General features: G+C 31.8%; 2 protein-coding genes across 6 annotated transcripts; one reads left to right on the forward strand and one right to left on the reverse strand.

The window, feature by feature from the left end:
* Nucleotides 1–671: 671 nt before the first annotated feature.
* LOC123307417 (tubulin polyglutamylase TTLL5) lies at nucleotides 672–8,810 on the reverse strand. Of its 5 annotated transcripts, none has more exons than XM_044889707.1 (14): nucleotides 8,669–8,810; nucleotides 8,437–8,588; nucleotides 7,776–7,892; nucleotides 7,194–7,477; nucleotides 6,036–6,278; nucleotides 5,295–5,571; nucleotides 5,025–5,224; nucleotides 4,736–4,971; nucleotides 3,866–4,076; nucleotides 3,386–3,595; nucleotides 3,177–3,330; nucleotides 2,946–3,096; nucleotides 2,727–2,893; nucleotides 672–2,194 (listed from the first exon to the last, which is right to left on the reverse strand). In XM_044889707.1, exons 2-14 carry the CDS (start codon nucleotides 8,559–8,561, stop codon nucleotides 2,041–2,043), a joined length of 2,529 nt encoding a protein of 842 aa, XP_044745642.1. In that variant the 5' UTR covers nucleotides 8,562–8,588; nucleotides 8,669–8,810; the 3' UTR covers nucleotides 672–2,040. The 5 variants fall into 5 exon arrangements, with proteins under 5 accessions (XP_044745642.1, XP_044745640.1, XP_044745641.1 ...); XM_044889705.1 differs by having other exon boundaries at nucleotides 3,866–4,085; XM_044889706.1 differs by having other exon boundaries at nucleotides 3,866–4,085; nucleotides 8,437–8,582; nucleotides 8,669–8,806.
* Nucleotides 8,811–9,066: 256 nt separating this feature from the next.
* On the forward strand, nucleotides 9,067–13,647 carry LOC123308318 (protein salvador homolog 1). Its single transcript, XM_044890927.1, has 8 exons — nucleotides 9,067–9,383; nucleotides 9,453–9,660; nucleotides 9,713–9,839; nucleotides 11,055–11,286; nucleotides 12,202–12,382; nucleotides 12,768–12,949; nucleotides 13,113–13,245; nucleotides 13,465–13,647. The coding sequence occupies exons 1-8, from the start codon at nucleotides 9,290–9,292 to the stop codon at nucleotides 13,526–13,528; spliced, it is 1,221 nt and encodes a 406-aa protein (XP_044746862.1). The 5' UTR covers nucleotides 9,067–9,289; the 3' UTR covers nucleotides 13,529–13,647.
* Nucleotides 13,648–14,038: the final 391 nt, after the last annotated feature.

Here is a 14,038-nt window from a genome sequence, read left to right on the forward strand (position 1 = left end):
ATATACAGGGTGTATCAAAAAATGTCTCAAAGAAGTTTTGGGGCTGTTAGAAATCTACATATCTGTGATCAATGGATATAGAGTTACCTGACTCTAAAATTTTCGATCTGTATGATAAATTGAAATATACAGGCCGCCCACAATGTTGTAAAAAAATTATAGCAGAGTGTTTGTCTCTGATGATAGCTATATTTTTTTAAATGGATCACCTCTGTATATTATTACTTATTTCGAATTTCAATAAACATTTTTTTCCAACTTATGAATACTCAAATGTTATACCTAAATTCATTAGTTTCCTAGATATAAGTTCAAACAAAACGCATAAGGAATAATGGCCCTATCTATCAATTAGTGTCGAAAAATAGCCCCCATTCACTAACTGATAAAATGATGCGAATTCTTGCTAAAATGTTTTTGGATATTCAAAACCGATTTCTGAGTAGAAAATGAATTTTTTTCTTGTGCAACTTTTTCGTCTCCACTTTAGAATGAAAAAGGTTGCTGGAAGAAAGCATCCTATGAAAGCTTTGTTAAATGGAGTTGCAATGATTTTAACAAATCATGTTTTTTCACTTTGGTAAAAAAAACGCTATTTTTTATAGAAAAACTCTATTCTCATTCGAATAAATTAGTCTTGCTAACAATAGGGAAAAATAATATAACCAATATCAATTAGTAATATTTTTATTTGATTGTTCATTCAGCCTAAACCACAAGCTTTAAAAAAAAATTATTGCTTCACAAAAAGTGATGTATTCAAGAAAAAAACATGAATTTCACAAATAGTTCATTATTCAAATTTCAAGCTTATAGCACATAGATTGAAGAATCTTCCAATAGCAACTTACAACAGATATAAATATTGTATAAATATAAAAAATAGGTACCATCTGACTAGATAGGTGAAAAAATTATTCAACATACTGTCTTTTGTCCTAAAATTTAAGTCAATTCTACTAATATCAATGATTATTGACTGAACTTGAAATTTCAGAGATCATGATGAAAAATTATCCCCTTTAAGTATCATCCACCAATAAATTTACAAATATTGAATTTCCGCTAATGACTAACATTTTTTTGAAGCATATTTCGAGCAGAAAATCTTTTGAAAATATATAATTTGTTTCTTGCTACAAAATTTATCAAAACTTATATTTAATGAGAAATATTGATTAGAAGGATTTTTCATCACCCTTAACTAGACATTTACTGCTTTGAAACAATTATTGAAAAAGCTTTGATATATATTTTCGAGCTTGAAGCGGTTTTATGAATTAATCATAAATTATGAAAACATGACGGTATTCCATACAAAATATCACATGGGATGAGGCCTTGACTTGTAAAGATATATATAACCACTATTAGAACTCAAATTGAAAGTTCTAATCATATTTTTAAAATTCTTGATCTAAAATTGCTCTAAAAAGTGAGCGGATGATTTCAGGATAGTCCACTCAAGTGTCATTTTCATAAAAACCTGCTTGACTTCAACAATGATTCTATTTAGTATAAAACACTTTTTGATAGTGTTTTTTTGTTCAGGGCGGAAAACTTTCTGTTGAGAAATATCTTTGCAATTCTAAGGATTTGCCTCACTTGCATGAGCTATGGAAGAAAGATTGTCGATATATTGAGATAATAATAATGTGAAAACACCATTTCATATAAAAAAAACAAGATAAAATTTTTCATGAAATCAACGCAAATAAATAATACTTATGTAAACTGAGTACTCTATTTTATATCACAACCTATTTGGTCACAGCAGCTCTCAACATCAGCAGGACTTTAAATCGACAAATTGGATTCTTCAAATTGATGATCTGACAAAAACACATAATTTTCTCACAAACACAGAATGATGAATTCATTGTCAAAGTTTTAATTCAAACTATTCTAGGCCTATCTGGAAAAACTGGAAAACATTTGTGCATAATAATTAAATATATCAAGTGAAAAAATCTTAAATCCCTCTTCATTCCACATTTAGAAGTTTTCCAATTATGAAATTAGCATTAAAAACGCTCATTTTTACGTTTGTGCTGGTGCAATTTTCTCGTTCTTGCTGGATGATTGTTTCGGAACGTTTGGAATATTTTTCAGAAGACCTTGTATACCCTGTTTTATGCCTTGGGGTACAGTATGTGTTGTTTGGTAAATTAATACCTCCTCTAAGTCACACTCCCTAAAGAAACGATCATTACTTTTTCGGAATAAAATTATTTGAATTTCTCCCAGTTGTAACGTAAATAAATTGAAAGAACAATTTACGCGAATTTAAAAGATCAATTTGTCAAACGAATTTATGGTTGATCAATTTATGCGAGAATTATTGACATCTGAGGACATTCAAGAATTATGGACATAGAAGCTGGCCTTGATAGGCAACACTCAGTCACAAAACATAAGTTATAAAATCTGTCATTCAATCATGAAAAACAATAGGGCATTTTTACGAATTGTCAAAATTGTTTGTTGTCGTTCGTTACCATAGGGCAGGCAGGCAAAGTGTTTTTTAGAACTGTCAAATTTTGCCTGCCTACAGTAACCAAAGGCAATCAAACAATTTTGACAATTCGTTAGGGTACCCTTTTTTTTCTATGATTGAAACTTCAGAAAGTATTTCAGATCTTTTGTAAGCAGATATTAAGCTGGATATCAACTTCCAAGGCCTACTTTGATGTTGATAAAAATATATTCAAATAATTGAAATTTACCTTGCGTTGGCCAAAAACTTATCATACAGCTTCTCTGGAATCTGGCTTGGATACTCCGTTTTGTCAACAAAATATTCAGTTTCTTTATTATAAAGATAAATGAAATCATTGAATTGCTTTGCTATTATAGCTGCTCTATCTTTTCCACCCAATTTTACACTAGGTATCTGCAAAATATGACAGTGAATTAAATTGGAACATTAACAATATCAATATTACCTTAATTGAGAATGGTGATCTTAAGTAATTTGATGCTTTCTGCAAAAATTTGAGCACAATTTCAACATGTTCCTCCTGATTTGGATCGGTAGAAATTCTATGAAGAATCCATTCCAGATAATGACTGAATGTTTTCCTGGTCTCACGTTGACTGTAAACAGTACACATGAGAAAAAATTGAAAACCGTTTTCGAAAAGCAATAGGAGGTACAGAAATGTATGCGTACTTACGACATTCGTTTACCATCTTTCAATAAACCGATAATTTCTTTCCTGAGCTCTGCACATTTACTATCTTTCAGTCGAGATGGCCCAAGGGCAGACCTGTGTCCTTGGGTAAGCATTCTTTCATACCTATCTTGTCTTGCTATTTGTGATGATCCACCTAAAACGCAGAATAACATAAAACTTTTTATAAGAAAAATATGTGATCCACATACCCTGCTTTGGTTTGGACGTATTCTCATGGCAGATTTTTTTTCTGTCCAGAGAACTGTATCTACCCTGAGTTTTCTCGCTACTCTTGGGAATAACGGGAATCTCCGGGAAAAGCTGAGTGAAAATGACTAGATTCAAATTTTGGGAAGAATTGGATAATGCATAAACGTTCTGAAAATGGGTTCCTGAAATGGGTACTCCTGAAATAGGATCTGAAACAACAAAATATCGAATTGAATGCAATAGAGTTATCTGGGAAGATAAGAAATAATTAGCACTTTGAAAATGTGCCACTCTTCATCATTATCATTAAAAACCTTAATGGATCAACTCGTCAAGAAATCTAGTATCCACTAAACATTCCTTGAGCTTACTCAAAGGTAAGTACTTGATCGAACCCATAATTTTATCAGCTTATTGATAAATTATTAGATTTTTGGAGTCTAAACCTTCAATTTTTCAAGCCAGTGTAGTCTACTCACCCAGATACTGCGAATACTTTGACCATGTATCCATTGTTGGAAATATTCTGACAAATCCACCCCTCCTATCAAACTGCTGTTTAGACATCTTCACATAACGAAGTTCCTCCGAAGACAAGGTCAAGTTGCTACCTGATAATCTACTATTTTGACTAGAATATGAACTCCTTTTTCTCGGTAAAGTATTGTTCAATCCCTCTGCAGAATGTACCTGTCGACACTTTAATAATGTATAATAATTATCAGTAAGCACAGAAAATATAGAATAAATTTACATTGATTTTTTCCGAAGATGTCTTTATTTCATTCCATTAATTTTTTATTTTGTAAAATATTCCACAAATTTCACAAAGTAGACCCCACAAACCTCACATCACCAAAAAGCTCTTAAAAAATTTCATGCAATGGTGCAATAAAATACTGGGTGATATATTTGAAAAAGTCAAGTTATTGCATTTTGTTATTTATCTTAAAAAAAAATCGCAGTAGGAGATGGCACAACCCCCCATATATAGATGAAAATATTTTCAGGATATATTCATTGTCAGGCCAATTAAAAAAAAAAATTCAAGTGGATAGCTTGGATAGAAACAAAGTTATGAACCATGTACCCCAGGGTCACCCTGTATATAAAACACTTAAGTGTAAACTTTGCAATAAACACAAAAATACGTCTGATTTCATTGTTGATATTTGATTTTTATTGTAAAATGATCCGATATAAACGTTCTAGAATGTGCGACTACAGTATTATCCTGCATTCCTCTGAAGATGTCACATCTTCCTTTATTCAAAGGAAGAACACAAGAATCAAGTACTCAATTACCTCAGTGTAATCTATGGCATACGAATTATTCATAAAAAACTTACATGAGGAAATTTCATCCTATTATAAGAACCATTTCTGGAAGAGGCACCCCCGGCACTACCAGATCGTAAAATTGGGTCTACCGCTGGAATACCAACCAAAGTCAAGAGATCCGCCATCATCGCAGATTTCAATCGTACATCTAACGGACTGTCGCATCCTAGAGATGGGGAAAGATTCACCTCCAGGAGCCAAGGTTTAAAATTATCGTCAATTAAAATATCGAAGCCGTACAACTCTGAAATAAAAGTTGATCAATTAAATTTCCCATGGGGTTATTGCAAGAATTACCGAAACAGTTACTGGGATTAGGTACAAACATTCGACACGCTGAAACGATAGAATTTGCCGAAGCTAGTATTGCTTTAATCACTAAATCTTCTATTTGCAGCATCAGGTACTTTGTGTCTTTTCCTTCCGATTTCAAATGTCTGAGCAATGCGCTCAAGGTCCACTTATGTCCTACGTTTTCGGCACTTGGGTCGTCGGATCTGAAAAAAAATTTCGTATATTTTCTTCTCTGAATTCTTTGGAGGAAATTTCATATCTTATTCTACTTACTTGACATAATCACTATGATATTTGTTTATACTGTAATTACAGAGATGCATACATGGGTTCCACAACTGTTTAGGACTAGGATCGTATTTCACAGTTGCAAACCTAACTAAACCCTCTTCATATATATAGACCAAGAGAGGATCAAAAGATGTTACAACAACATATAATCTCAGGTCACATTTATGACCAGCAACTAGTAAAGGATTTGATATATATTTTGCCACAACAACTGGTTCTTCCAGAGGCACTTGATTTGGTGTTTCAACGATAAATATACCTGGAAAATTATGACTGACAAACTGGGTTGCAGATACAGTAGACTCGCGCTATGTTTGTTTATATTGTTTATATTTTCGAACTATTTACACTAATGGAACATGTGTAAAGTGAGAGACATGTTAGACCAAAGACTTCAATGTTAAACTTATATTAGAGAAAAAAACTTGTCATTTGAAATGATAAGGCATTTTTGTTAGCCCTTTATTGGATCATAGCTGAGTATGCAGTTGATTTAAGGATTCAATATTTTTTTGCCTTCTTGGTGATCCTTCAAAATGTTTGATTTTTCATAGACTCTGAAATTTCTTGTCATTTCAACTAATTCATTTATTCAGACGTGTTTTCATAATAGCGCGAGTCTATTGTATTTATATCAAGGTTAAAATTTAACCTCTTGTATCAGAAAAAGATATATAATGTTCTTGTTCTGAGAGCGTAGTTTAAGATTGATGCTTTTCTTACCTCTACCCCTACTTGATGCGACAGGTTTCACAATCCAAGGCCCTTTAATTCGATTATGAACCTGACACAATTCTCGGTATTCAGTAGGCATCACAAAAGTTTGAGGAATGAAATCGAAATTTTTAACCCCTTTGGCATATTGCATTTTTTCAATATTTTTATACAATCTATCCTTCCTTGTCAATTCATAAGATCTAGGGAAATGATTCACTCTCTGATGAGGTCCTAAGCTTCTCAACAAACCTGCAAAGCATATAATACTTGTTTGTATGTAGTATGTACGAATGAACCTAACCCTAGGTTCATCCTCTACCTTGCATACACATAGATATGTGCGGTTCAAGCCTATAATAAATTTTAAAGCTTGAATATATATTTGTAGATATATTCTTTTGAAAGAGAGCAATAAGAAGATCCAAATAAATTATTTCACAAAAATCGCCTACATAAAAATTCAAAATGATGAAATTATCATCCTCCAAATTCAAACAAGTTTATGTACTTGGTAAAGCCCCTCAATATCGAGAAAATATTAGCGATTATCTGATCTGAATAATGCGTGGTCTGCCATTTTTTTTTCCTGCATGCTCCTTAGATCTACAGGGTGAGTCATCAGTGCTCAATCGGTAGATAAGGCCCAGAAAGTTTGGGATAGGGGAATGAAGTGTTTTCAAGTCTTTTCCAGTTTTTCTGATCAACCTACTGGAGATCAGAAAATCAGAAAGACACTGCAAATTTCGAAAATGACCTTTAAAAAATGTCTAATTGCACGCCCTACTTATATTCAAGGCCTAAAATGTTTCCATAAAAATGAAGACTACCCACTGGGATTAGGGTATCGAACAGTCAAACAAAATTCAGGGCATGCCATTTGAAAATGGTGGGTTAAGATAAATTTACCCTCCTGAAAATGCTATTGTGATGGGAACACAAGTGTTGTGGTTTAAACTCATTTTAGAGAAAATCAAAAAATTCTGTTTTTAGTTAAAAAAAAAATTCTAAAATCTAGCAGAATTTCACACAGACAGCATTTACACCTTTACACAGGATGTCTTGGAATCGATGCAACATTCTGAGTAATTCATATCTAAATGATCAAACTCTCAGAATTTTATATATATGTAGTTACTTCAAAGAAAAAATAAAATCAATTGATACCTGGTTTCAAGTGTGACCCAGTCCATAACAAATTGAAATCAGACGAATTAGCTGCGACCTCAGTAACGCCATGGCAGTCTAACAGCTTTGATAGTAACTTTGTTTCAGCTTGAAGCACTTTGTACGTTATATGAAGCTTGTACGCGGGTTTTTCCCTGATCGATAGTTCAGTGGTATGTGCCAGCGCTGAACTTTTGAACACTAAGACGGCATTACGGGATCCTAATGGACCATACAGTAGCCATGTGTCAGGAGGAAGAGTCGGTTCATGGGTGATGATGTTACTGGTTGAAAAATATAGAAAAAAATCAATGGATTTAACCGACTTTGAACTTTAGTTAAGATAGAAATATTTATCAATCTTTGAAACCCTTTGTTAGGAAACATAATGAAGTTTGAATTTTTTATAAATTATTAAAAAGAAAGATTTTTCATCTTTCATGCATCATCAAATCTGAATATAATAAACATACAGTGTGGAAAATAGGTATGGCGCTGATTTGGGAATCAAAAAAATTCGGTCGTGTGAATTAGGATAAAAAAATATTCACTGAAATATAAATAAAAAGGAAATAGGGTAACCTGTCAAGATTGATCTTCTCTTGAAGGAAATCCTGGGATGGGCAAGGATCAAGGAGGTCAATATCTTCTTTCCAACTATTGGAATGCCAACAAAATATTCTTGGCTTTGACTTTGTACTAAAAAAATTATCTCATAAAAGAACTTGTTCCTCATAACTCAGTAGGAATCAATAGTGATAAAATATGACGATCTGGAAATTGAGATTTACATACTACATAACACAATGGCTTTCTCAGGAGGTATCATATTATAAAAGAGGTTATAAGAAGGTCCCAATAATGAACTCTTCAAATATGGACTTAAATTTCATCTGTTGATTTGTTTTCAGAAAATATTGATGATCGTTCCTAACTGCTAGGCATCATAGCTATACCATATTGCTTGTTGGAAAACTTAAGTTAAGTCATGGGGGCAAAAACCACTGACAGGTATTATTTAGTCATGAATGAATTTAAACTTAATTAGTATGCAACTAGAAAAGCCATTGTATTACATATTCATCACTTGTAACCCATCAAATCACACTAAATTATTGCTGCTTCGTAATGAATTAGATTCCTGTGAAGATCAAGAAATTATGGGATAATTTCCAATCAAATTCAAATGAACACAAGCTCAAAGAAGAAATATAACAGGCACATTCGAAATTCAAGCTATTACCTATTGAGCTCTGGTGGTGGAAGTCGGGAAATAAAACTATTTTGTGATTTTGTAGTATCAGAACCTTCGTCTTCGTTCTCATCGCTTTCATTTTTAGAAAAGGAAACGGTGTCACAGTTTTGCATTCTGATATCTCCGAACTTAAACTGCAACTTAAAAGTCATTTTTAGACTAAATTTTCCAAAAATTCAATTGAAATGTGAGAGAGACTAAATGAATATTCGAGACTTACATTTTGATAGCCTTAAAAAAATCAGTTTTTATTCAATACATTTAAAGTGTGAATGAAATGATACACGAAATTTGACAGAAGTTCTAATTTTGTATTTTGGCAACTTTAGTTCGTTCGCTATCAGAAAACTGCATAGAATAACTGGAATGTTAAGTTCAAACTAATTGATTGATTGATTGATTGATTAATTTTCTTTTAGGAATCAAAACATTCATATTCAGTAATTCGTTGTGGAAAAGTAAGTTCTGATTTATATATTATATAATGTTATCGACGAGTGAAATATTCAATAAACAATTTTACTTTCATCTTTCATCAAACGGAAAGGATTCTAGGTGCAAAGTAACTACTTAAGTTAATTAATCAATTCTATGTTTTTAGAATGACATTACGCACTTAACCTAACTTAATTGTTGATAAAAACAAACTAGAGGATATGTCATTACATTTTTGGTATTTCGGAAAAATTTTATAATTATTATTGACTGTTAATTATGAACTTATACTTGTAATGCCTGCTGGTTTTTATATTTTTCCAAATTTCTTTATTACATTCAGACAGTTTTTCGTAGAAATTGTTCTTTAATGCCACGGTGATTCTTCAATTTTTATGTTAAAAAAATGTTGTCACGAAAAAATAGAGATTTGAAAACTATAAAGGAAGGGGTAGTTGGCAAATATGTTAAAAAAGATACACCTCCACCGGACATGCAGAGTATGTATTCAATATTGTAATTTTAGAGTTATAAGACTTTCTAATCAACAATTACCCCTTTGTTTTAAGTAATAAATGTTTGGACCACTGAACCAAAAAAACGAATTTCCACGCAAAGTAGGTCATTGACTTTACAGTCAACAAGTTCCAGCCAACCTGGACAGACCAATACAATTCAGAAGTTTGGCAATCAAAAGACCACAGTGAGTGAGGTGGGACTTGGTGCACATGAAGGAAAATATACTCCGAGTGCTTCAGTTCCTGATTTAGCTACACGGTAAATGTTAGTAAGTAATTACATTTCACATTGGTTGAATTCTTTGTTTTAGTTTTGCCAACCTTTCTATGAGTAATCCCAATTCGAATATTTCATCAGCGGTATTTAGACCAAGTTTACCCCAGCCTATATATGAAAACCAACCCAGTACTTCTTCTCACTATGAAAATACTGCAGAGGCAAGTGAATTTCAGTTATTGCTATATAATCTTGCTGATACCACTAGTTTATTTTGCTTGAACCATTTCAACCATAATTTTCTTTTTCAACGCCATTTTTGTATTTCAAAATTCAGTGAAGGATTCACATAGTATTCTGAACCAACTTCCAACTATGTCTTATGTGATGACCTTAGCTCAGTTAGCTTAGATCCTGCTCCCCAAAATGGGACCTGAGAAGCAAGTTTTGATTTTTTTCTTAGAAACCAGTAAACTGACAGAAATGAATTTGGGGAAACCCATTCTATGGGAGGAAAAAGATAATCAAAAAAAATTTTGGTAGTGTGTGAACAACTTCTGCCAATGTGATTATTCACTCCTTAGATCTTAGTTCTAGGAACTCCGCATGAAGCCACCATTATTATTTCAATCGGTTCTATGTAAAAAAGAGGGGGTTAGCTAAATAAACCCTATTCTTATAATGATGCTTGATTGTTCTGTAACCTCCGGAATAAACACCCTTAACAGTTTTTGCTCTGAATGGCAAGCGATGTTATAAAACTATATATTGCCAATATTGAAAATATAAAGATTTTGTTGAAAAAAATCTCTGCAGAAATATTAAAAAATGGTGACTTCCTTTTCCTTTTTGTTCATAAGAATCCCAGTAATTCTTAAACCGTTGAGTTTTTACCCAAGGTCTGTTGAAATTGTCATCAAATCATCTTTGCATTGATATGTACAATGATATATTGGGTGTGCCAGATAAGAATGCAGTAGGTTGTTTCTGGAAAAATATTTTTGGGGAGAAATTCCAACTGCAAATATTCAGAACAAAATTATGGTTAGTTTTCCATAAACGTCTGGTGGACCATCGCGTTGTATTACTCTATATATTGCTTCATAGCACCAAATTTTCAGAATTTTTAACAGCAGGTTTGAAATACTTGTTATAGTGATTTATTTGATTAATACTAAACATTAATGAAATTTTTGGATATTCAACTTTCAAACTAGGAAATTTGGTTTTTCCCAAAGTATTTCTCACAAGCCACAAGCAAAGAATTTCACAGAGAAGAGGAATATAAAATTATTGAAACTTCATATTGAAGATCTACCTACCTAAGTTTTATATATAAAAAATAATTCATGAATATGATATTATGCTACAATATTTTTAATTTTATCAAAACTAAACTTTTTAGTAATATATTATCATATAATATATTTTTTTAGAATAATGCAAATTATGTTGATATTGATCAGATATATCCATTACCATCTGAGGAAATGGGAGAACTTAATTATAACAGACCTCAATCTCCAATTTATCAAAATACTACAGATCAAAAAAGTATCGATGGCAGTCCAATCTATAGTAATACAAATTTAGAAAGATATCGAAGTTCTTATGATCAGTATTTATCGCAACTACAGCGTAATGATACTACAAATGGAAATAACTCAGGTGAGATTATATATGACCCTACTTGTTTTTCATTTTGCCAAGAAGATTTGTTGAACAAACAAAAAGCTTCCATGGTTGATCTATTATTGCATTACTTTATCTTTTTTCGCAATAAAGTGAATGGGCAGGTGGTCCATCGAAAACTTTCTAAATAAGTTTAAGGACCCAATGTTATAGTACTCCTTAATTTTTTCCTCAATAGGAAACATCATCAATATTCGACAATTGTCTGTCTGTCATTCTTACTTTAACTGGTTTTTGCGTAATTTGACCAAACGGAATGCTATGAGGAATTTGGATGTGTGCTCTTTATTAGTCTTTTAACCCAACTTGAATTAGTTTTTGCATAATTGGGTCAAATCCATGAATGATTTGAAACTCAATGGTCGATATATAATATATGATATATTCAGACATCATGAATTACTGCAAACTCTTAGTTCACAGTCATCTTTTAGTGGACGGTTTCAAGGAAAAATAATGATGTTTTTGATTTTAGGGCAAGTTGACTTCTAGTTCATTTGATTTATAAATTCCGAGGTTTTAACATCCCTAGTGCATGGTTTGAATGTCTTGTAATGAATAAAGAGTGGAAATTGAATTTGTAATGAATGTTATTCAATTTGAAGTATAATTTTTTTTTGTAAAGGTAAGATAATATGTATTATGGGGAGCGGAAACCAGTTTAGGTAAGACAATTTCAGACAACCTGATATTCATCGAATATATTATGTGACCTCTACTAGTCTAAATTACATGATTCTCATTATAACGATATATATAAAAAAGTATTCCACCAAAACAACAGCAACCTCATGTAGGTGAAAAAACTGAGGGTATTACCCAGTTTCCCATTTCATTAATATTCTATAGAGCAGAGAGCATTGAGTCTATTTTTTCAAAAATCTATTCTAGGGCAATCAGAAGAACTACCTTTGCCACCCGGATGGTCTGTTGACTATACTTTGAGAGGAAAAAAGTACTACATAGATCATAATACAAAAACAACTCATTGGTCTCATCCTTTGGAAAGGGAAGGTTTGCCCACTGGTTGGCAATGTATACAATCTCCACAATATGGTGTTTATTATGTGAAGTGAGTTTGAACATTGAAAATGTTTAAGTATTTCCAATGCGTTTACCATAATTTTTTCAAGTTCAGTATGATCACAATACTTTGTATAACTCAAGTCCATTGTTGCTCAGTAATCAGCTGCATATAGACTCATCTCACTTGTGGATCTAAGGTGGTTGAGTGGAATCCTGTTTGTTAAGAGTCCTGTGTTGTTCAAGTTTGTGGTACAATTTTTTTCTACCAGATCATAGCTAGAGTAAATAATTATCTCCTTCAAAAGTGCAACATTTTTAAAGTTGTTTGAAATTTCAATGCATCATATTATGTGACAAAGTCTTTAATGAAAAAGATCACTAACATACTTTTAAGCTAATCTATACTGATGGATGAATTTTGCACTTTTCAGCCACATAACTAGACAGGTTCAATATGAGCATCCATGTTTAGTTCCATGTTTAAGCTATCATCCTGAAATGAGGTATGCACATCTGCCACAACACACTAATTACCAACCACATAGTGTTTTAGTTCCTGCCAACAGATATCTTTTGGAGGAAGTGCCTCATTGGCTTGATGTGTACTTTAAAGGTATACAAAATGTAATTAAGTTTACAAAAGAAATGAGATTAGTTGAAGAAAAAAAACAGGAATTACTACAAAATAATCAATAGTAGCTGAATCTTCGATTAGACTCAAATAAATAATGAGAACTTACTTCTTTTACATACATACATATTATTTTTTATTGCAGCGAGACCAGATTTGGATCATAAACTGAAGTGGGATATGTTTCGTCTTACTGAACTAGAATGTTATAATGGAATGCTTACAAGGCTTTTCATGCAAGAGATGGAAAATATTGTTATGAGATATGAATGTTATAGGTAAATAAATATTATAATAGTAACAACTGAGATAGAACATGTGGAATTATTACAATACCAAATTCCACAGGATAATATATAAACTTTTTATCTATTCAATAAGAATCATTATATTTTCAGTAAATTTTTAACAAACTGATATGAATCCCATCTTTTGATAAAGAGCTGAATCATAATGTGATAACATGTAAAACCCTTATATTACTGCCTTTTTTCCAGATCTGCTTTGTTGGTAGCCATGCAAAAATTTGTTGGGAACCCTTCATCTGTGAATAAATCTTGAATATTTTTTTGCATTAAATTTATATGATATTTAAGAAAATAGCCTTTCAAGATTTTCAGTGTAGCTGCAATTCTGTATTTATAAGTGTATTTAATGAAATAAAGTTATAATTATCACAATATGTGTATTCCTGGTTTTTACAGAATACGAAGATCATTTGTGCATAAAACAATGTTTTATCAACTTTTTTTTTCTACTTTTTGTAAGAAAATGTTATGAATTTTGTGCTATAATCCATATCAATGTATTGGATATAAAATGTTTTGAATTACTTTGGTCAATAATATTTTGCATGATCGGAAAATATATTTCATACAGTTTTTGAGCAAAGCTGTTTTGTTTTGAAAGAATTCCATTGTTGAAAAAAGTTATCTGTTCAACTTCATTTATTTGTGATTAATTTTTCAATTTTGAATGGATTGCATTCATACGATATTCACAATATTTTTTATTTCTTTTTTAAAATCGAATAGTAAAAATTCAGAGTTCAACAATTATTATTATGAATCC

This window comes from Coccinella septempunctata, chromosome 2 (genome assembly GCF_907165205.1).
Source record: "Coccinella septempunctata chromosome 2, icCocSept1.1, whole genome shotgun sequence".
Lineage (NCBI taxonomy): Eukaryota > Metazoa > Arthropoda > Insecta > Coleoptera > Coccinellidae > Coccinella > Coccinella septempunctata.

Excerpts from the sequence above, each read along its gene's own strand:
- LOC123307417 (XM_044889705.1), bottom strand. The coding sequence starts at position 8,561 with ATGCAAAACTGTGACACCGTTTCCTTTTCTAAAAATGAAAGCGATGAG. Across the intron at positions 7,893-8,436 it reads CCACCACCAGAGCTCAATAG|TACAAAGTCAAAGCCAAGAA; the intron begins GTAATAGCTTGA and ends TAATTTTTTTAG. Across the intron at positions 2,195-2,726 it reads AAGTTTTTGGCCAACGCAAG|GGAGTGTGACTTAGAGGAGG; the intron begins GTAAATTTCAAT and ends TCGTTTCTTTAG.
- LOC123308318 (XM_044890927.1), top strand. The coding sequence starts at position 9,290 with ATGTTGTCACGAAAAAATAGAGATTTGAAAACTATAAAGGAAGGGGTA. Across the intron at positions 11,287-12,201 it reads TACAAATGGAAATAACTCAG|GGCAATCAGAAGAACTACCT; the intron begins GTGAGATTATAT and ends AATCTATTCTAG. Across the intron at positions 13,246-13,464 it reads ATGAGATATGAATGTTATAG|ATCTGCTTTGTTGGTAGCCA; the intron begins GTAAATAAATAT and ends CCTTTTTTCCAG.